General features: G+C 41.2%; 3 protein-coding genes and 1 long non-coding RNA gene across 5 annotated transcripts; 2 read left to right on the forward strand and 2 right to left on the reverse strand.

Annotated features, from left to right (window-relative positions):
* Nucleotides 1-294: 294 nt before the first annotated feature.
* LOC138194109 (uncharacterized) lies at nucleotides 295-7204 on the reverse strand. Its single transcript, XR_011177905.1, has 4 exons — nucleotides 7034-7204; nucleotides 4065-4243; nucleotides 3826-3955; nucleotides 295-2147 (listed from the first exon to the last, which is right to left on the reverse strand). It is a non-coding gene; the product is annotated as an uncharacterized lncRNA (long non-coding RNA).
* Nucleotides 3691-4873, forward strand: aicda (activation-induced cytidine deaminase). Its single transcript, XM_069142565.1, has 4 exons — nucleotides 3691-3915; nucleotides 4047-4329; nucleotides 4446-4561; nucleotides 4648-4873. The coding sequence occupies exons 1-4, from the start codon at nucleotides 3718-3720 to the stop codon at nucleotides 4696-4698; spliced, it is 648 nt and encodes a 215-aa protein (XP_068998666.1). The 5' UTR covers nucleotides 3691-3717; the 3' UTR covers nucleotides 4699-4873.
* Nucleotides 6694-12964, forward strand: LOC138194107 (adaptin ear-binding coat-associated protein 1-like). 2 transcript variants are annotated; one of them, XM_069142563.1, is made up of 7 exons: nucleotides 6694-6946; nucleotides 7963-8063; nucleotides 8487-8591; nucleotides 8781-8862; nucleotides 8959-9067; nucleotides 9311-9458; nucleotides 11121-11225. In XM_069142563.1, the coding sequence occupies exons 1-7, from the start codon at nucleotides 6846-6848 to the stop codon at nucleotides 11132-11134; spliced, it is 660 nt and encodes a 219-aa protein (XP_068998664.1). In that variant the 5' UTR covers nucleotides 6694-6845; the 3' UTR covers nucleotides 11135-11225. The 2 variants fall into 2 exon arrangements, with proteins under 2 accessions (XP_068998664.1, XP_068998663.1); XM_069142562.1 differs by lacking the exon at nucleotides 11121-11225 and adding an exon at nucleotides 11384-12964 and having other exon boundaries at nucleotides 6695-6946.
* Nucleotides 12965-13153: 189 nt separating this feature from the next.
* Nucleotides 13154-16155, reverse strand: mfap5 (microfibril associated protein 5). The gene is made up of 7 exons (XM_069142566.1): nucleotides 16064-16155; nucleotides 14992-15066; nucleotides 14857-14889; nucleotides 14685-14720; nucleotides 14472-14559; nucleotides 13785-13858; nucleotides 13154-13694 (listed from the first exon to the last, which is right to left on the reverse strand). Exons 2-7 carry the CDS (start codon nucleotides 15032-15034, stop codon nucleotides 13582-13584), a joined length of 387 nt encoding a protein of 128 aa, XP_068998667.1. The 5' UTR covers nucleotides 15035-15066; nucleotides 16064-16155; the 3' UTR covers nucleotides 13154-13581.
* Between the last annotated feature and the right edge of the window lie 5446 nt (nucleotides 16156-21601).

Raw genomic sequence — 21601 nt, forward strand, 5'->3', positions numbered from 1 at the left:
ATAGGAAGTATGTGTGGTTAATGGGACTGCAGAATTGATCTGTGCGCTCCTCGCTGCTCACCTTTGCATACAGTTTGTGGGTCCATGAGTCTGCAGAAGCAGCACACCCCCCTTTTTCTTCTGTTTTCTCTTCAGTCCAATTTTACTTTTCTTTGTTATATTTTAGAAGGGACATAAATGACTGAGAGTTCTACATCCTGCATTCTTTATTGTTGATAAAAGTAGTGTTTTACACTACTGGTACAGGAGCTGAGACTCTTTATTGGATAATTGATTGACAGGAAACAGTTCAGTGAGAGTTTAGAATTTTATTCAGTATTATTTCTATAGTCCATTATGTTTTTTGTCAAGTCAAATAAGAAACAAGTGTTACTGCTTACAAACCCTCAAATGTAAAGATTTCTTTAGCACTTCTACAACCAAATTTAGGCTATCAATTGAAGATACATATTTATCAAATTAATTAAGTACAACTACAGATAACTTGTATTTGCAATAATTTGAAAATATTTTATTAGAAAGATTTAATCAAAATCACATCTTGTTTGACATTGTGTTTTCATTTGCATGCAGATTGTAGCGTAGCACATTTAATATGTGCAGAGCTACTCTGACTTACACGTGTGTGGCTTGCAGGTAAATGGCAGTTTATGTGACTAAGTGGGGAAATGCACACAGCGCTCTGCTTGAGGCTAACCTTAATATGGTTTAGCAGCCCTTAAGCTCACATCGTGAGTTTACTAACCTCAGACGATGTCAGTACAGCATCAATCTGCCACACACAAACACCACAGGATGTTTGTACACTGTTAATGTGTGTGGGAACGAGGCATATCTCACATGATGTGAAGACAAATATAGGCTTATACTTCACTGCAAAATCCTGCAAGCCAAGCCGTAGCGGGAAATCACCATCCTTTAATTACCTTCAATGAAAAAGCTGAGACACCTAGTAACACGACAGTGTTGTTACATGCACTAGGTGTGTGGTCGGGCCATTTTCACCTTGTAAAAGCTGTTTTTTTTTGTTACTCGTGACACTTCTTAGTCTTCATCAGGTTGTTTCCTCATGACTGTCAAACAACAAGCACCTGTAAGCTGGGCCTCTACCCGCCTCATCTGTAGCTATTATTGTTGTCAGGAAACAGATGTGAGTTCACACACTGGAAAGAAAGTCTTTTTGTGACTGTGGTCATACGCGTCTGCACGGTATGGCTGTGAGTGAGTGTGTGTGTGTGTGTGTGTGTGTGTGTGTGTGTATGCGCGTGTGTGTGAAGGGTGTGGGCGGGTGGGTTTTGGAAAGTATGACTCGGCATTTCTTACACCCAGTTTCTGCCCCTGACTCCGGGTTAAATGCACACGTCTGGCCATACTCTTACTATTTCTGCACACACACACACACACACACACACACACACACACACACACACACACAGTGCACGAGAGGGGCGGTAGTGCACGTGAGCATTCATGTGTGACTGTGCGATGACCTTGGTCAAGTGTGGTCAAACCCAGAGCGCTGGGTGGGAAGTGGTTACATGTAGTTTGGCATTCAATCAGCCTATTGAAGTCGAGAAAAGACACATGCACATAAGATCAAATGTGCAGAGACATTAGGCTTAGTGCACTGTCAGAGTAATGCAATATGATGTGAGGTTGCTCGGAGCATGCAGACGCACACACACACATGAATCACTCTAAAATTTTGGGGCACCACACAATCGTAGGATAAATTAGATAAATTAGTTCCAGATGATGTACAACATATAGACTGTGTTAATGACATGCTCATACAGATGGCTAACACACACAAGCATACATACACACAGATGAGCTCCAAAAACAGCCACCCTGGGAAACGGTGAATTCCCCAAACCACAGAGTGCATGCGAGGGTGAGGGGAGTCATGGGAAAGCAGGAGTGCAGTGCCACTGAGTGAGCAGGCTGGACCAGAGCTAAAACAGACAGAGCAAAATAAAGACAAGAGCAAAATAATACACATCCTGATTTGGCACCAACGGATGACAACATCTGACGGTTCAAAGGCTTAAGAGTGACTTTCATCCGAACACTGTGGTCGGTCAGCTGGCTGGCCGCTCGAGCAGACACGTAGGGTGAGGGAGGTCGATTACAGCTCTGCTCCCAGCCTGACACAGTTTGGAAAAACCCAGATCAGAGGACAAAGTAAGTGTCAGGTCTGGGAACGCCTGTAACTCCACCAAATCTTGGGGCCCCGAGGAGGTAGGGGACAAGTTAGGTGGAAAGGCTGAATAGCAGGAGGGGTCAGTGGCGATCCCGCTGTGGATCAAGGTGAGAAGATATCTGGAAGTTTTTACTTAATGATTTGGAGGGAAAAAAAAAGTGGGGAGGTCAGTGAATTGGTCACACTGAGCACCAAGTGTGTGGAAAGTTCCAGCCAGTTGGCTTCATTTACTGACGTCTGTGAAAAACTCCAAAGGTTGCAAATCACGTCACACTCCTCTCATGTATGATCACTCAGATTGTTTTGGGAAATCTATTGTGTAATCTGCCACTCCAGTAAAATTCCTTTCCTTTCCTTTCCTTTCCTTTCCTTTCCTTTCCTTTCCTTTCCTTTCCTTTCCTTTCCTTTCCTTTCCTTTCCTGTGCCCTTTCCTTCTACCAAAAGAATGGTTTCACTTAAATCATTATGTAAACTAACTGTTACTTTTCTAAAAGATATATATATATATTAAAAAAAAAACATGAGAAAACAATCCATTTCAAGCTTTCATTGTTTAAGAGACAATGTCCTCCAAACATCTCTTTTGTATCACGCCCCCAAACTTACTTTGAAAAATCACTCTGTCCAACCAGAACCTGCATCTGTTGTATGCAGGATGTTTACGTTTAGAGATATATGTTCTCAGTTCCCTCCCTTTAATCATCATCAACACACACACACACACACACACACACACACACACACACACACACACACACACACACACACACACACACACACACACACACACACACTTTCACTCTTTCTCATTTACCTCCATTTAATACCCACCGCCGACGAGTGACAAAGCGGGTCTTTTGAAATGATTACAAAGCTAGACAGGTGAGCAAAACGCATATATTCTATTCATACATTACATTTATCTTTCCGAACGACGAAGATTTGTACATATAGCTCATGCAAATGATTGAATGAAAAAATCTGGAAGTAAAAAAAAAAATGCTTTTACAAACTATCATTAATATATTAGTATTAAAAGACTCTTCAATGGGAATTGGTTTCAATAATTACTCCTGAGCAACACCAAGGTTTCAGTATTAATAACTGATGAACATCTGCCTTGCTTTCACTAAAAGTTGTGAAACTGAGAGTGAGAAGAAAGTTTGTTAGTTAGTGAATGTTAACTGCTCTCTGACTGTCCATCAAGCACATTTGGTTAACCTCAGGTTTTTGCATTTCTTGCGCTAACTTATTGTAATAAAACTTGAATTAATGAGTGAGTCGTCTGCATAGAAATATGCTAGTATGCTAATTTAACGAATGCTTTGTCTCAGACTTTACTGTCATGAAATTACTGTTTATGCTGACGTTATCTGATACCAAAGATGTTTAGAAAATGGTAACACTTGACTGAATTAAGACTTAAAAGAAACTTAAAATACTCTCTTTATGAGCTGTACTATGCTCACTGTGGTGCCGTTTTCTGTTCTACCTGCCTCACATGTCATTAGCAAATGAAATGGCTCATTTTCTCCATTTGTCCCAGTGTGCTTTTGCCCCCCAAAAAGTTTATTTATCACTACAAGAACATGCGCTGGGCGAGGGGCCGGCACGAGACATACCTCTGCTTTGTAGTGAAAAGGCGAATGGGCCCGGACTCCTTGTCCTTTGACTTCGGACATCTCCGTAATCGCAGCGGATGCCATGTAGAGGTAAGTAAGGTGGGAGAAGATGGTGTAGCATGAGAAGGGCCTGTTCGGGGGCAAGACAGAAAATAACAATTGAAAATATAGGATGATTATAATATATACACATTCTTGCATTTTCTGTGTTCTTTCTGTAGCTGCTGTTCCTGCGCTACCTGGGAGCCTTGTGCCCGGGTCTGTGGGGGCAAGGAGGTACTGGAGAGAGGAGGCTCAGCTACTCCGTCACCTGGTTCTGCTCCTGGTCTCCCTGTGCCAACTGCTCTTTCAGACTAGCCCAGTTCCTCAGCAAGACGCCCAATCTTCGCCTCAGGATCTTTGTCGCTCGCCTTTACTTCTGTGACATGGAGGACAGCCGTGAAAGAGACGGTCTCAGACTATTGAAAAAAGCCGGCGTGCACGTTACAGTCATGAGTTACAAAGGTGAAGGCTTTTTCTGTGTATATGTGGCAGAGATACAAAAAAGAAAGTGTCCTTTTTATTTTTCTAATCATTCTCTGGGTGTCAACAACAATAATTATTTTGTCAATTTTCCTTAGACTTCTTCTATTGCTGGCAGACCTTTGTGGCTCGTAAACAAAGTCGGTTCAAGCCCTGGGATGAGCTGCACCAAAACTCTGTCCGTCTGGCCAGAAAACTCAACCGCATCCTCCAGGTACAACATTTATCACATGTTTTCAAGGAAGCAGGATGAGACCAATGCAATAATGATAATCTCTTCTTATTTTTCTTTTGCCCCAGCCCTGTGAGACAGAGGACTTAAGGGATGCCTTCAAGCTTCTTGGACTGTGAAAGACACCCGGACCACCTCTGGTGTTACCATGATTGTCTGGCATTAAGAGAAAAAGACATGTTGGTGTTGGTCCATCACTACAACTGCTAAACTGAGAATTTGAAAAACTGAGAAAAAATAGCTTCCAAGTTGTGGCAAGGCTTGTAACATTAGGTAGCTGCTGCTTGCTGTTTGTAAGACAATATAGTCAGATAAAATAAAAGAATATACAATGAGATATTGTTTTGTGTTACTGATGTTGATTCATGATCAGTGGTGGAAGAAGTGTTCAGGTCCTATATTTAAGTAATAGTTCTAATACCAAACGTGAAAATACTCCACTACAAGTTAAAGTCCTGTATCCTGCAAAAATGTGTGCGGATTATATGCGCAACCTTCTTAAAGTAACAAAAGTAAAAGTGCACACTAAGCAGAAAATGCTCCCTGTCAGAGTTTGACTATTATATATGATGTTTCTGGATTAAAAATATTGCTTCAATGTTACTGCTGTAGTTATTTAAGGTTGTGCTAATTTGAAGTACTGTTGGTTAATTTAATCGACAGTAATGCTATATCATATACGATTATCATGTTTGTAGTGTTGCTGTGTTGTGAAAACTCTAACAAGTCAACCAGCTCAGAAAACGGCCCTGTTTTCAGTTTCATGACAATGCATTTTCCAGCTGATCCAAGAGGGTTTTCAATAGTTTACTTAGCTTAAGAAGGGGCATTTTCTCCACCCAAAAGGAAACATTTAATCCTTCAGTTTTTACGAACAATTCAATTCAAAATCACCCAATCCGGAGATGTGTGGTTTTATTTGGACAGGAAGGATATGATAAATTGTATTCTGAAAAGTAACTGGTGACTAAATCTGTCAGACAAATGTTGAAAGTTACAAGTATCCTACAATATTTGCCCTTGAAATGTATAATAGCCTATTTGTATAGTAGCCTATAGTATAAAGGAGCAAAAAATGGAAATACTCAAGTAAAGTAAATGCTTCAAAAATGTAGGCCACAGTAAGCCTATTTAATGTCAAGTGTTTCTACATTTCAACGTGTACTGCTATTGAAGCTTTGCTAATTCCGTGACAGGACGTAGTGCCTGTATCTTTCAAAATAAAAGCATCCTGCCGGTTCATCAGTGGGAGGATAAATCCAAACTAAGAGCGCAATATATAACTTTGTAATTAAGGTTTTGGAATGCTTTGTTCACAATTGCCGTTTAAGGGACATCTAGTCCTTATCTTTGTTCACATTGGTTTGGTAACTAAGTACAGTACTGTGTATAGTACTGCATATGTTTCACTCAGATGAATTTTGTCATATTTCCTCCCTTTGCCCCGTTTTAATTTGGTACCCATGTTCGTCAATTTGGCTGCAGTCCACCCGCACCAGAAGACAATATGATGACAGAATCATTTATTTTCAAATATTATAATATTTTTGTTTTTTTACAAGTAATTCTGTAGATGAACCCGCCTATCTCCATTTCAAAGAGTATTTGAATTCAAGCATTATTTTAACCTTTAAAACATAACAGTTAAATTTGTTTATTTTCCAGTGCATCTTGAACTGGAAGTAACAGGGTATCGTGCTGCTCAATGCTTGGCTGGATGTTTTGATTTTGAAAGCTACAGGAACGCCACACATTACGTCCTGTCACGGGCAAAGCTTCAATAGTGGTAGATGTTGAAATGTAGAAACACTTGACATTAAACACTTTTTTAAAATTTTATCTTGTAATCATAAGCCCTCTTAACAGCAACAATAAAAAGGTACATTAGCTGTGAACTAATTAAAGAGTTATATAACGGCCAAAGTTTAGCATGGCATTTTGAACTGGAAAGTTCAAAAGGTGCAAGGTGGTGCTCAATGTGGGCGGAGTTAAATGTGACCCCGCCCATATACCGAGCACCGTCCCGATCTGCGGTCTGCAGCTCTGTGTGTGCAAAATTAGTAGAATGCCCCTTTAAGGGCATCACTGAACAGTACCAGAAGTGCAGGGTCGCCTGGTTCTGCGCACTGCGCACTGCGCACATACACCGTCTATTACGGTCCCGCCGCCGTTAACGTTGCACGGACACACCACTTAACGTCACCGCCGCCGCCGCCACCACCACCTCCAACCGCCACCGGCGCAGTACGACTGAATAGAAGTCAAGATGGCGACCGAGGGTCAGTCCGAGTACGAGTCGATCCTCTGTGTCAAACCTGAAGTCAACGTTTACCGAATCCCACCGAGAGCATCTAACCGGGCTATCAGGTGAGGAGCGGGAGGCGGCGAGCTTTCCGACCACCGCGTCCGCGAGCTGCAGCCGTGAAGCAGCCCGTGCCTGAGCGACCTACCTACCGGGCTCATCCCCCGCAGTCACGCAGCCTCACGTGACGGCGGCCGTAGTTTTGTAGACCGGTTGTTTATGCTGCGTGTTTACAAGGTCACGAGAAGCAAAAGGAAAAAAAACAACAACAAAAAAAACAAATGAACGGTTGTCGGGCACTGTGTTAGCCCACTGAACAGGCAGTCGAGCTCAACCTCCTGTCAGTGTCCGTGTGTTTATTGGCTTTCGTCCAGAGGAGAAATAATGCTTACACAGCTAAAAACGAAAATTGATAACACAGGAACTGCTACGGATTCAAACGGCCTTTAAGGGCTCGTTTTAAAAGCAATGAAAACAACCTTTGTCAGTGTCAGGTGATTACACATTCATGAAAACATTATTATGAATAAGATACTCCATTTCTGCCAATAGATCCCCGTAAATCCCACACACTCAACCTTTAAAATTGTAAGTAGGGTCTTGGACAAGGATACTTCAGCAGAGTTTTATGATGCTTGATGTCGAGGGGTTGGACACAGATGCTCCAACTGAAAGACAGTTATTGGGTTATTGTGATGCATTGTTATGTCTTTAAGTAGATTGTTTACTTCATTTTTCATTGGCTGACCTGCTGCAGCTGCTTCTGACTGGACATTGCACCGACCAAACAGTAGGACGAGTCCCACGAGACACATGATTGGTCAACCAGTGACCATATGTATAGTGAGTAAGGGCGATGATGTAATGTTTCATCCTAATGTCTCAGTGAAATGCCTGTCTGATGCCTTAGTCACGTTTCGCTCGCATACAGAGTGAGCGTGTCTGAGTGAGACTGACGAATCATAACAGTAACTTTGCTGTCTCTTGTTTATTCTCCTCTGTCCACATCAGTCTCGAGAAAGACGTCTGTCACCGTTTCACCTACATCATGACTGGCTGTGTGTGTGTGTTTGTGTCCCAGGGCTGCTGATTGGAAGCTGGATGCTCCTGACTGGACGGGCCGCATGCGTGTGACGGCCCGGGGCAAAGTGGCCTACGTGAAATTGGAAGACAAAATCTCTGGTGAGAAGCAGACAGGACAGCAACGTTGTTTACTGGCACTGCCTCTGCTGTAAATCATCTCACTGTGTAGTCTCCTGCTCGCCACCCAGCTCTCTGTTACTCATCTACTCCAAGGTGACCCAGCCTGCATCCAAGTAAGCTGTTTATGTCGATTTGAAAAGGCTGTCAGAGCATTTTAGAAACATAGCGTGCTGGCTTTCTTAAAAAAAAAACACCTTTTATTGGCCCTTTAAAAACAAAAAAAAATATGATCTGTTATCTGAAAATCCATCTTTTCTTTTGTTTACATAGAAAAAACAAGTCATTTCAGTACAATAGTTTCTCAGTGGAGTTCGAGCTTCAGTGTTTCTTCATGGTCCAAATCGCCTGCAGATCATTTTGCCAAATAGATAATGAACACATTTCTTTTGTTGTAACCCACAGGGGAGCTGTTTGCCCAGGCACCAGTGGATGAGTACCCTGGCATCGTCGTGGAAACAGTCAGTGACTCAAGTCGTTACTTTGTGCTCCGCATCCAAGATGACAACGGTAGGTAAACTGTTTATTGCCAAGCCATAAATATTTTGCAAATGTGCTCAAAATTTCAGGAATTTTGAAGATGTCTGACCAAAGGGCATATCAGTTATCATAGAACTGGATTTTCTGTACAACATCACGCAGGTTTGGTTTGTTTTTGTTTGCACTGCTCTAACTATGTTGTGTTATTGTTTCTCGAAGGCCGAAGTGCGTTCATAGGCATTGGGTTTGCAGACCGAGGCGACGCCTTTGACTTCAATGTTGCACTTCAGGACCACTTTAAGTATGCCGCTGCTCCATAGTGTGTCGTGAATGACTTCTTTTGGCATTTTTGAAGTAAACTTTTTGTATCTCTGCCTTCCTCCTTTGTCTTCCACAGATGGGTGAAACAGGAAGATGAATTTACCAAGCAGGCTCAGGCTCCAGACTCCACCCCTAAACTGGACCTGGGCTTCAAAGAAGGACAGACCATTACTCTTAATATCGGGGTAACCTTATTTTCATATTTTGAATGGTTGGAACATCAACATTGCTTATTTAATTTGGAGCCTAGTCTTTTTAAGGCAATGTAGAACTCAATTGGTTTGACTATCACTCTTGTTGTCTGTGATTTCTTCTTTTGATGCTTTTGAAACCCATAGGGATTTTTTTTTTTTTTTTTTAATTATTTTTTTTTTATCCATAATCACTCACTCACTCAGTTTTGTTTCTCCTGTCTAAACGTAATCTAGCAATCAAAAAAGAAGGATAGGTCCCGTCCACAGAGTTCAGGCGGGCTGGGGCTCCTTCCACCTCCTCCTGGGGGCAAGCTAGCCCCTCCCCCGTCATCCAGATCCATCAATCATAACACACAACCACCAACAGGAGGAAGTGACACTGGTAAGTAACTATAATTCTGCTAGTCTCATGATTTGTTTTGTTTTTTCGTGATCAGTAAAAAAATATATCATGACCACAACCTAATAAGCTGCAATCAGAAAACAAATTTCCCAGGATCAGAAGAAAGCAGTTTTATAGCTTTTTATCTCTAGACCACATTCAAAATAACTAAAATATGATCTTAAAAAAGCATTATGGTAAGATGGTAAAATGTATTCCCATCAATAAGTTGTTTTACCAAGATATTTTATGGGTCGGGATAGTCTTGTACTCAGCACTTTTATTGGAGAGACTGTGCACTCTGCTGGAAACAGTTCAGCCCAGTCTGAACTCATTTGTCAAAAGCTGTTTTTATGCCCCTGCGTTGGCGACAGCTTTAGCCAGAGGCGTTGTGTTTTTTCTGTCCGTCTGTCCGTCTCATTCTGGCGAACACGATATCCAAAGAACTCCTTGAGGGAATTTCTTTAAATTTGGCACAAATGTTCATTAGACTCTCAGATGACCTGATATGATTTCAGTTCAAAGATCACTGTGACCTCACAGAACACATTCATGGCCATAACTCTAGAATTTATGCACTAATTATGACAAAATTCCACACAAATGTGTAATTGGATGAAATTTACATTTTATATGCAAAAGGTCAAAGGTCAAATAGACTGTGACATCACAATATTCTTTTCTGGCTGTTATTTAACCCCATAACTCAGGAACAGAAGGGCAGATTGTGATCATGTTTCACATTTGGGGAGGGGGGGGGGCTGAATCTTGCATGCACACCGAGACAGTGTGGTGATTGTATAGATCTGTTCTATTGGGATGAAGATGTGTGTGAAGCATCCCCGCATTTTAGAGTTTGTAGCTCCTTCTAAACAACATCGCTATTTGAAATATTGTTTGCCGTCATGGTGACAATTTTGTGTTCTATCAGAATTGGCTTTAATAGCCAAACTCTTTCAGAGTCTTCATAACATATAATAATTTCAACAGATTGACACTAGACTGGTTAGTGGATGCGTACAGCCGCAAGGTGGAAATTCTAGTTTGAATGTACAGTGTAAATTACGTTAAACATTGTTACCTCAGTAAAGCTCTGCTGGCAACTTTACGTCCACGTTCAGCTTGGAGCTTGTTCCAGCTGTTGTTGTTGGTTTTTTTTTACAGTGGGACATGAAATGTTACATGGCTGTGGCACCTCAGATGTCATACAGAATGAAATTTAACATAAATGGTCTGGATTAAGCAGAGGAAAGTTATTGCATCGTTGAAAGCTTGTATTTTCTTGAACCCACCGGGGTCTGTTTCCAGCGGAGCACACGTCTTTACAGTGGAGCTGGTGAGTGCAGTGTTTTACTGACCTCCAGGAGCACCAGCCAAAATTATGGCAAATAAATTGTAAAATAATGGAATTTTCCTTTGATAAATATTGTTTTATCTGTAGCAGAGATACCTTTTATACTGCAAACCACCTTGTTTCATAAAGTGTTTTGTCTACATACCTCTCATGGTATCTAGCCGTGCACACGGTTTTGGTTTCATGTGCTAAAATTTGGAGATGAGGCTTCCTCAGCCATCTCAATACAATGAAGGTGAATGGAATTTTGGCTGTGGTGCTCAGAGCATTGAAAGACGTCTGAAAGTTTCAACAATTTGTCTTTCCAGTAATGATGCTTTAATTTGTCTGGATAATCCACAAAATCACAAATCCACAAAATGGAGGCAAAACTTTCACAGTAAGACATCTCAAAAGCTCCGCACATAAAACTGGAGCCACCTGCATGACTAGATACCCCGAGGGTAAGTACAAAAACACTATGTTTATTTTTTCATTTGGGGAACTGGTCCTTTAAGAAAATACATTTGTCAGATTACACTTTAAGAAAAGTGACTTAAAGAATATATACTTTCTTCTTTCTAAACCCAAGGTTTTTTGCTAGACCTGGACTCCAGCAACTCCAACTCAGTGGCTCCATCCGACCCCACCTCCACAGCCAGCTCTGACCTGTGGGGAGACTTTGACTCTGTATCCCCGAACTGAGGAGATATTTGCTCTGTTATTCTCCCCGTTTTCTCTGTGTATTTATGCAGCACTTTTTGCAACTTTTTTTCTCCCTGTTTCGGGGTCCTGTATCTCTCCCTGCCAAGCAGGGTAACCCCCTTTGCTATTTTGTTTTATTTTCCTGGAATTCCTCACAGGTTTTGCTCTGACCTCACAGCACATTCTTAAACAGACACATTTAGAGCTACTGGCCATCTCAGCAGGCTCTGCATCCCCATCATTCTCTACGTCTCTGTGGATCTTCCTCTTTCTCTGTATCCGCTCTAACCTCTAGTTTCCAGTTTGGAATCTGTCTTTGCCCTCTTCCTCCTCCTTACAATGTTTTAATTGCTAATTTCTATCGTAGAGTACACATCATAGGTATATCAAGAGATGCATCAACATCTATTGATGAAATCTAATAAAATATATTAATGAATGAATTTTATGTACAGAGAATATTTATTTTAAATGTGTATATATAGTCAGTGGTTTGCAATTATTGTCATTGGTGTTGTCACCTTAACGTACTGTAGTTTATTTTTCTCCAAGTCTCCGGCAGTGGGACTGATTATATGCACTGATTGACAGTCGAGTCTGTCTATGGGGTGAGTAATTCATAAAGTCTGCATTTAACGCAGGGATTGTCAAATATTAGATTTAGACTGGCAAAGTTTACCACAAAATGGTTTTACTTGAAAGAAACCTGTCAATCTGCAGCTGATTTACTGAGTAGTGGTGCTCTCTGGCCCTCTCTAGTTGACTCTTGTGGCTCTGCAGCTGCTGAACACATCCCACTGGGAATGGGGTCACGGGAGCTGTGTGCATTGTTGTAACTGTAAATTAAGACACATGGAAGCAGAAATGTTAGATGGGAGAGGGCGTTTGCAAAAGAGTGAGCGGCAACAAGTGCTTTTATCTTTGCCTCATGGGGGAACTGAGATGATTTAGTCCATGTTATGTCATCTCCCCTCAGCACAGCTGTTAAAGCTGTGACTGGTGAGTCATTGCGGTCATGATCTCTCTCTCCTCCTCCGTGAATAGGTCTGCTTCATCCCCCTAATTCTCTGTGAGAGAGGTGACGAGGGTCGTCGACCTCAGCATGTTGTACTCTGCAAATGAGTTTAACTGTGAACTTGTATTCCATTTCGAGCTATAATGTTATTAATGGTATCTTGATGCAGATACATGTAATGTGGGACTAAGCTAATGCGTGTGTGATGCAGTATTTTGTTGTGATGTTGTTATTGAACTGATATCACCTGCACATGTGATGTGCTGTGGCAAGTGGTGTGATGCTGGATGTTGACTGAAACGCAGAGATTGTGTGAGTGTAAATCCAAACAGTGTTTGTTTATTGTCTAGGTTATACGTGTTTCTCCCAAATGCTACTTGTTATTCAAGCTGTAAATGTGTATGGAAATGAATATGCAAAGAAAAATATAAAGAAAACACGCCATGACCATAACTTTAATTTGTTGTTTTTTTTTTCTTAAAAGTAAACAAGTTTACGTTTGTTTATAGTAGGGACCTTGTACAGAATACATAAATCTCAAAAAGAGAGGAAATGCTTTGTACCAGATTTAGCTACTAGCTAATTTATATCAGCAGGTAAATGAAGTCATGAACAAATTCCATTATTTTTTTCATTATTATTTTATTGGATACAACAGTGCACATAATACGGGATTGTCAATGAGTACCTTACAATCCACAACAGAGCGGCTCTCTCTTCTCTGTTTTCCTGTTACAATGAAATGACTCAGTGCTGCTATAGGCCCATTACTACAGTACCTTAAATGGATCGTAAACCATGGAAGACATGATCTGTGTCCATCAACAGAAAATGAGCGCACCTTCAATATTCACACACAATTTAAAGACTAATTCATCAACATGGATATGACTCAGCTCGTGTGTGTGTGTGTGTGTGTGTGTGTGTGTGTATGTGTGTGTGTGTGTGTGTGTGTGTGTGTGTTTATGTGTTTATGGTGTTATGGGCTATTTTTATGACAGCGCCCCCTGGATTGTCTCTCCAAAGGGGCACCATCCACACTGGTGGTCACCTCGTCACTCTGGACAACGTCAGGCCTTGTTTGCCCAGGTTTTAGGGTTGCTACGGCGATTGCGACAGCGTTTCCTATTAGATGACCTCTCAATACGTCTGGGCCACCCGGACAGCTCCCTGCACAGCTCCGCTGGGATGTGCAAAAGTCAAGCGATTACTTCAAATGTGTAATCACGCATCCTAACGTCACATCACCTTGTTAAACATGATACTGCCTCACCTTTCAGATACTCATCCTGTTGGCACACTGTCCTCATACAGATCTCGTTGTTGATCACGTAGACGCGAGGGAGGCTGCGCCAGCAACAGGATAAAACATGAACATTAGGTGTGTTGCCTTTAAGAGCGGTGGGGATACAGTCTGACAGGGGTGACTGCGTTTCAATAATCCTTATAAGGTTAAGCTTTGCACAGCATATAAAAGTAGCTCAGTGCATTTACACAAGTACTTCACATAACTGGGTTGTCCTTGATGTATTTTCCATTTTTCTGCTCAATTTCCTTTACTCATATGATGTTTGTAGACTTTGTTATTTGGCTATTTGAGAATCAAGGTTTTACATACAAAACATCATCAGTTTATACAACATGAAAATTCTTAAGGATTAAACTGATTAGCAATATGTCAACATTAATATGCTGCTGGCACATTTATGTATCAATAATAACACAGTCAAACACACTTTTGATTACACTTCATCTTGAATACTTTCACCTGTAATGGAGTGTTATTACTGCATTTATTTAAAGCATTTGTCCTCTCTTTTTAGCACTGATCTTTGTAATACTGAAGAAACAGCCACGAATATCATATGTGCAACTCTAAACCTGTTCTTGTTCATTTATTCAAAGCAAACCATTCTGCTGGCAAAGTAAAACTATTTTCTGTAGAAAATGTGCAGATGACCTGTAGAGACAAAGACCACCAATACATCTCTTGATGGGTCTGTGAACCGAGTACATCCTGGTGCAGGGATACATCTCCTCCCTGCAGTCTGTGGAGAGTTACAGTGGAGATACATGTCATATTCATATTGTGGAAATCACTATATTATAATGAAGCACCCCAAGACCTCCAAGAGGGAGTTTAGAGACCCTTTTTTAATCTGCAGTCACTCACTGGCTGGTAAAGCACCTCCATTTGCCTCAGTGGTCTCTGGAAACAAGGAAAGAAAACATCATCAGGATTGTGAAAACATCTCACCAGTGACCTGGGTCAGTGACTCACAGACTGACAGATGTCACTCCTCCTGATCAAAAGTGTGACTTATGAGAAGAAGCAAGAACATTACCGGTCTGCTGGGCTCGGGCTACAGCTGTGAGCGCTGTGGAACAGAAACCACATGAGGGGAGTGTTTCGCAGCATAAAAACAAACCACAACCATAATTAAACAGGATGATTTGTGTGTTCTGTTTGGCAGCGTTACCGTGGAAACTGCAGAGGAGCAGGACCACTGGGAGGCTGCCCATTCCTTCAGCTTGTAAGAGGTAAACTTTACGAGCTGGAGGAAACCGAAGAGGAAAAGAGTCAGGATGATTTCACAGAGTGGAACTGCTCAATATCCTCACTATGATTTTTTTTAATACTGTTTATGTTTCTTTAATCCCCTTGCATGTAAATGCTCCAACATTCCAGGTCACTGTAATGTTTTCCCTTAAGTTTTGCTTCAGCTAAAATCCCAGATGTGTAGCATACAGTGCAATGTTTTGGGTAGTTATCATGGTTATGAAAGAGCGCCTGATGTCATTTTCCTACGTTTATTTACACTATTTATTGGAGTGCTTGTAAACAGCTAGATAAAGTAGCAATGGAGCAACTAAAGAAAACACCTCACCTCTAAAAATTTGTTTTTCTTCCTTGCCTGACTCTTTGATTCCCCTCTTCCTCTTTCCCCTTCCCTCTCTTCTCTCCCGCCCTGCATCATTCCTCTTGTGATGTGTCAGTGTAACTTTGGAGTCCAAGATGTGAGTTCTCTCCAAAGAATGTGTTTTTTGTGCCCTGTTTGAGCACCCCTCCACCCCTCCTCTGTTACAGTCGCACATTCTTTCCCAGCTTTCCTTTCAGAGAACATATCACTGCTCTCCAACTGTACAATCATCACTAGCCAGTCCGAGCATGACAGTTTTGTCACAAGTCTTTCAGCAGATTTAAGCCCAGAGTCACACATTTGCAATTACTGAACTGAAAACTGTGCATTGTCCTGGTTTAGCTGGCTGCATGTCCCTGTTGATTTGTTTTTGGGAGGACCACATTTTTCACTGCTTTTTCTCTGCATGCAACCAACCACACATCACATTATTTTACAGTCAGTTAAGAAGTGAATCAGTTAACCAACCAAACATTTCCTAATAACTCACGTCTACATCTAATCATTAGGACATATCCTTCAATTCATGTTTGTGGATGAGTTATCTTCCATCTGCAGATGTTCCTGTGTGTATTTCCTACCAAATACGTAAAAATCAGGTGAAAAAGAAACATAATGAACTCGTACTCACAACTTTTGCTGTCGTCCACAACTGCTTTAGTTTTATGAATCTTTTGTCTTCTCTTCTTTCCCCTCCTTCCCTGTCCTGCACCCTCCTTCTCTTCCTCCTCCCCCTCCCTCTGTCCTCCTTCCCATCACAGTTTTCATGCTTTTCAGTGTTTCCCTGCCCCAGTCTGGTTAAACTTTAGCATTCAGCTACAATTGAATGCCTTTGTGTGCCCCCTTTTACCATTTCTGGTCATTCTTTAAAGTTGGGATGCTTTCAAAAATGCAGTAAATAGTTTATCAGATTACTACAAAGTGCAGTTAACAGAAAACAACTAAATCAAATAATATTTGGTGTGACAACCCTTTGCCGCCAAACTCGTTCTGTGGGGGACTTTGTGTTTTTCTTGTACTGAAGATAGTTCTTTATAACTCTGGCTATATATTTGAGTTTGTTGTCATTCTGCAGAATTAATTTGGGACAATCAGAAGACTCCGTGGTGGTATCATGTGATGGATAAAAGTCTGAGGATCTAAATTACCTTAACCTTTAAATTCAAAACTAAATATTCAACTAAAGAACACATACACATAAAGCAGTGGGCCTCAAACGTGCCCTTTGCAATGCTTGATACAACCAGCAGGTGGTGCAATATACATAGAAAATGACCCTTGGTGTAATAAACGGTCCAGCTGTTTGCAGGGATCAGTCAGAGATACTGAAGTTAAAAAACAGTCAGTACCATCAGGTGAGTTGAGGTCTGGCTTTGGCTTGCCCCTCGATGAATGTGGGTTTGACAGAAGCGATTAGTGTGAGGCCAGGAAAATGCCACTCTGGGCCAGGCTTATGTTGCACTAATCATGGATGACAGCTCCATGTTTTCCACATGTGTTTCACCTCTCCAGTCCACGTGTTGCACTGAACATATGATTGGAAGTCTCCATGGCAACCACAGTTTGCTTATTGAATAAACTGCTTAAAGGTTGATTAATCACTGAGTTTTTGTTTTTGTTTTAATGATAATGATAATGATATTGATAATTAATTAATTGCAAAAACATCACATTTTCAGTGTAAGCATTAAGATATATTGTAAACGGAATATCTTTGGGCTATTTGAAAAGGTCACCTCAGACTCCAGGAAATTGGGAGGTTTTGCTAGTTTTGTTTTAATCTATTATTCAATTAATTGAGAAAAAAATCATCAACATATCAATTTGTAAGGCAAGCAAGAATTACCACGACTAAATTTCCCCACTGTGGGATTAATAAAGTCTAAGTCACCTTGTGGTTGTGTGCCTACACCAACCAGTCAAGTTACAGTTTACATCCTTGTCTGTCCAAACCTATATATAATATATTAAATGAATGGTCACAATCTTCTCATCCGTTCCTGAGGTATGGTGTTGAATGACAGGCAGAAAAGCTATTTTGGAGAACATTTTGATGTCACAGTAAAGTTGACCTTTGACCCTTTTGATATAAAATGCCGTTACCTTACAATGTCATCCTATTAGACATTTGCCTGAAATCTTGTCACAATTAGTGCACGATTTCTTGAGTTATGGCCACAAAAATATTTTGTGAGGTCACAGGGACCTTTGACCACCAAAATCGAATTAGTTCATCTTTAATTCCAAGTGAACATTTGTGCCAAATTTGAAGAAACTCAAAAGACGCGTTCCTGAGATATCACATTTTATCACATTTGACCGTTGACCCCCCCTTAATCTAATCAATTTAGTTTTGGATGTATGTTGTGCATACATATGACTGTCGCCGGCATAGAGGCATTACAAGCATTAGTTGCAGCCCAAGTTGATTTTACTGCCACATGAATAAAACTTGTTCTGCCTGTTTGGATTTTGTAGAATGTGTGTTTATGTTCAAACAAACAGCCTAAAACACCAATTACAGAAGATAAAGGAGACCATGTCTGCTTTTATGGATTCCGTGAAGATGAGTGAATCATAACTCAGCATTTTTACCATCTTTCTTTATTACTTTGAGCAGTTTTGAAGTGTTATTACATTCTGGATGGCAATGGTCTCTCAAAAGGATGGTACATGCAGATCCAAAGACTGTTTGTGATGATCCACGGTAATCCCAGGTCACTCACACCCTGTCACCTCAGGCTGCCGACCTTTGATTTCTTTTGAGACTATTTCTAGTCCAAAACTACAAATAGATTGACACAATTACAGGCTAAATGAAAACTTCCAGTTTTAGTAGAAATATTTTAAATTCATTCACTGGAAAATTAGGGATTTTAGGAATTTTAGGAATTTTTTGGGACATTTCATGTTTGCGTGTATACAATTACACGTGCCATCCATGCAACCCAGTTCCTTAATAATCTGTTTACATAAGCATTAAATATCCCAAATTATCTGTGCAAAGATGAAAGTGGCTATCAAGGCCAAAGTTCCTGACCCTTTGTCTCAGTGGCCTTTTGTATTGAAAAGATGCCGTTCATTAGGACTGTTATAGCTGCTTTGGGAGAAGAACCTGACTCCACATCGGCTTCCATGGAATTGACTCATATAAATATTGCTACGCATACCCCTGAAGTTTCAGACAACACAACTCTCACTGGCTCTCACCCTGTGGCAGGCTTAGTCAGTTCAAGAGGGAGACACTCATCATCCCCTTGACATATTGGGGCTACACGGTCTCCCGCATGAGTGCCTGCAGGGTGGCCCTAACAAGGTCGACTGGGCGAGGCCGATGACAGCTTGACAGATGGAAGCCGTGTAAGCAAAAGAGAGGAGGAGAGGGGCCAAGAGGGACGATCAATCCTGCGAGCACATCAACTTGCCACTCCAGCGTGAGGAGGAAGAAGAGCAGAGAGGCGCACAGATGAAGAAAGAGAAGAGGGAAGGAAAGGAGCAGGTGGTGAGGGAGCTAGGAAGCAACACAGAATGGTTAAGGCAAACATGCCAGATAGTAAACACATGATAATATCTACACTTGTTTATTAGTTGGGCGGCATTGCATGAGGCATGCCAGCTCTGCAATGCATACTCTCTCACTGACCTGCTTTTCACCCCCAACACACTCCTTCCTCGCGCTCCTTCTCTCGTATTATGTCTGAGTTTCAACCAGGTGACACATTTTTCATGGAACACTGTTTCTCCCACGCATAAAGAACCAACAGGACAGCAAATAAGCTTCCCCATTAGCACACTGCAGTCCAACACATTACAAACTAGATCCAGCGTTGTTGATCATCAGCACTTTTAGCTCCGCAAATGTGATAATTCGAAGTTCTCCCACCAATAAGTATCATCTCTCTCAATCCTGTTCAAATATTTCAAGGTGCTGAACCTTACAAGCAGCCCGGTGAAAGAGAAAGATGTGGGTTCAGAGGAAATATTAGGCCGCGGTGACCCGAGTGTTTGGCTTCCTAGTCATATATTTAGCCATATGATAATTTATCCGCTCCACTCTAGCAATAAATCTGACTTATATCGGTGTCTGGTTTGCAGCTATCATTCTCTCAATGTGTGACATATTTGATCAGATATCCATCTAAATATCTGTTACATTCAACGTAATTTTCCACCTGGGACCCTCCATCTTTCTGCGTTAATAGATAATTCAGATTTTGAGGTGCATAAAGGACTGTTTTCTGAGGTCAGAAACACTGTAAATGCAATATGAAATGTTAAATCAGAAATATGACACTATGCAGACACTTACAATGTGTAAACTTCTGTGCTAAAGTGTCCTTAATTTAATACGGGTAGCATGAAATCGAGGTACTGCTGACATTACACTGCAAGCTTCTTGGGTTTCTCGATTATGGAGTGTGCCTTTCATCTTCACAAACATTTAAATGTCTGTCGTGACTTGGAAGGATACACATGAGTTAAAGTAAACTGAGCTGCATCTCCCTAACGTTGGATTTTGGTAAAGGCCAGCAGTCCACATGTCCTCGTTTCTCCTGTTTTCATCATCCCTGCTATCTGTCCTTCTGAAGCTCCAACAGATTTGCACCTCGATCAGCATCTTTGCATTGGCACTCTATTGTCTCTGTGGTCTGTGCCATGTGTTTCCATTTGTCAGGCTGTGGTCCTCCTGTAACTCCCCACCAGAGTGTCACATGAGCCATGTTCCTCTGTTCCCGGAAAACAGCGCATCCCTAACAGCCGTTACCAAACAGGATATCAAATGTTTTAACGTAAACATACTGTACTATGAGACACAGCTAACGCTGATTTATGGTAGCGGTGATGTGAGAAGAAAGAGGTCCTGAGAGTGAGAGAATGAAGGGAAGACAGGCACCAAGGGTGCAGAAAGTGGATCTGAACACAGAAACAAAGATTAAAGGGAACGATAAGGTCCAAGTGGCATGACAGAAGAAAGGGAAAGGTAATCTGCACAAGGGCCAGACATGAAAAGAGAACAGAGATGAGGGAGTTAATGGGCAAGATGGGTCAAAGTGTTCCATAAGATTGTGCTGTTGCAGGCCTGTTGGCGCCAAGTCAGCCTGACTTTTGCATTTGGATTTGGATAGAGTGCAGATCGTCAGAGCGAGGTGGTGATGTGCATAGTGTGTAAATAGATGGGCCTGGGGTCTATTTATAAAATAATCTGAAGTGGACCTAAGCAGGGGTTAGCAGAGCCCTACTGACATACACACACACACACTCACACAGCACATTAGCAGCTTGCTACCAACAGGGATCCACTCCAAACTGAAACTGTGATATTGTGCACAATGCAATGTGAAAGTCAAAACTGAATTCAATTTTCTGGGAAGTGTTTGTGCATTTAGTGATTAAAGTAAAGCTCCCTCTAATGTGCAGGAGAGTTAAGAATGTATTATTGTTTTAAGTCGTGCCAAGTTCTTTGCATCTGCAGTTGCAGACAGTTAACATCTTAGTATGACGTGTTGTAACAAAAGTATACAAAGTGCTCAGCAGCAACACCAGCACATTCATTTGGAGGGTACTGTGACAGGGGAATTTCCAACAATTATTCGTTCTCTGTGACAGATGTAGGACAACTCTCCTCACAAACTGTCAACAGGTCAGTCAATCATGGACAGTGGACAGTCCCAAGGACAGGATAACGAAGTCATTTTACCTCTAAAATCATTTATGCATGAAAAAAGAGTGACTATATGGTCTTTCCTTGTGCAGGTAAATATGCCCAGAGCTTGCATCACACAAACTTTGAAGATCAAACTGCTATCACTATCAGGTTGTATTGTTCAGTCCAATTTTAGATGTGCTCCTGCAGCACCTGTTGCTCCACCACGTCAAAGATGTCTCTTATTTCCCTAAGTCTACTCTTCCCGGGTCTGTTACAAAGGCTTCTTATATGAAAATTTGTTAATAATTGATTAAAGTATAATGAAGATATTGTATTGCATTGGATTGTGTTAAATTTTCACTTTTAGAGTGTTTGAACCAAAACAGAAATATGATCCAGAAATATAGCATAATTTGACTTCACATGTGACTCATGTACTGTATGAGACGTTGAGGTAAATTCAATGGATTTATTATATTTAAACAACAATTCAAATGCAGATTTTTTTTTTTTATAGGCATT

Source organism: Embiotoca jacksoni, unplaced genomic scaffold, assembly GCF_022577435.1.
Source record: "Embiotoca jacksoni isolate LCO1_2020_lvr unplaced genomic scaffold, fEmbJac1.0.p SCAF_11, whole genome shotgun sequence".
NCBI lineage: Eukaryota > Metazoa > Chordata > Actinopteri > Embiotocidae > Embiotoca > Embiotoca jacksoni.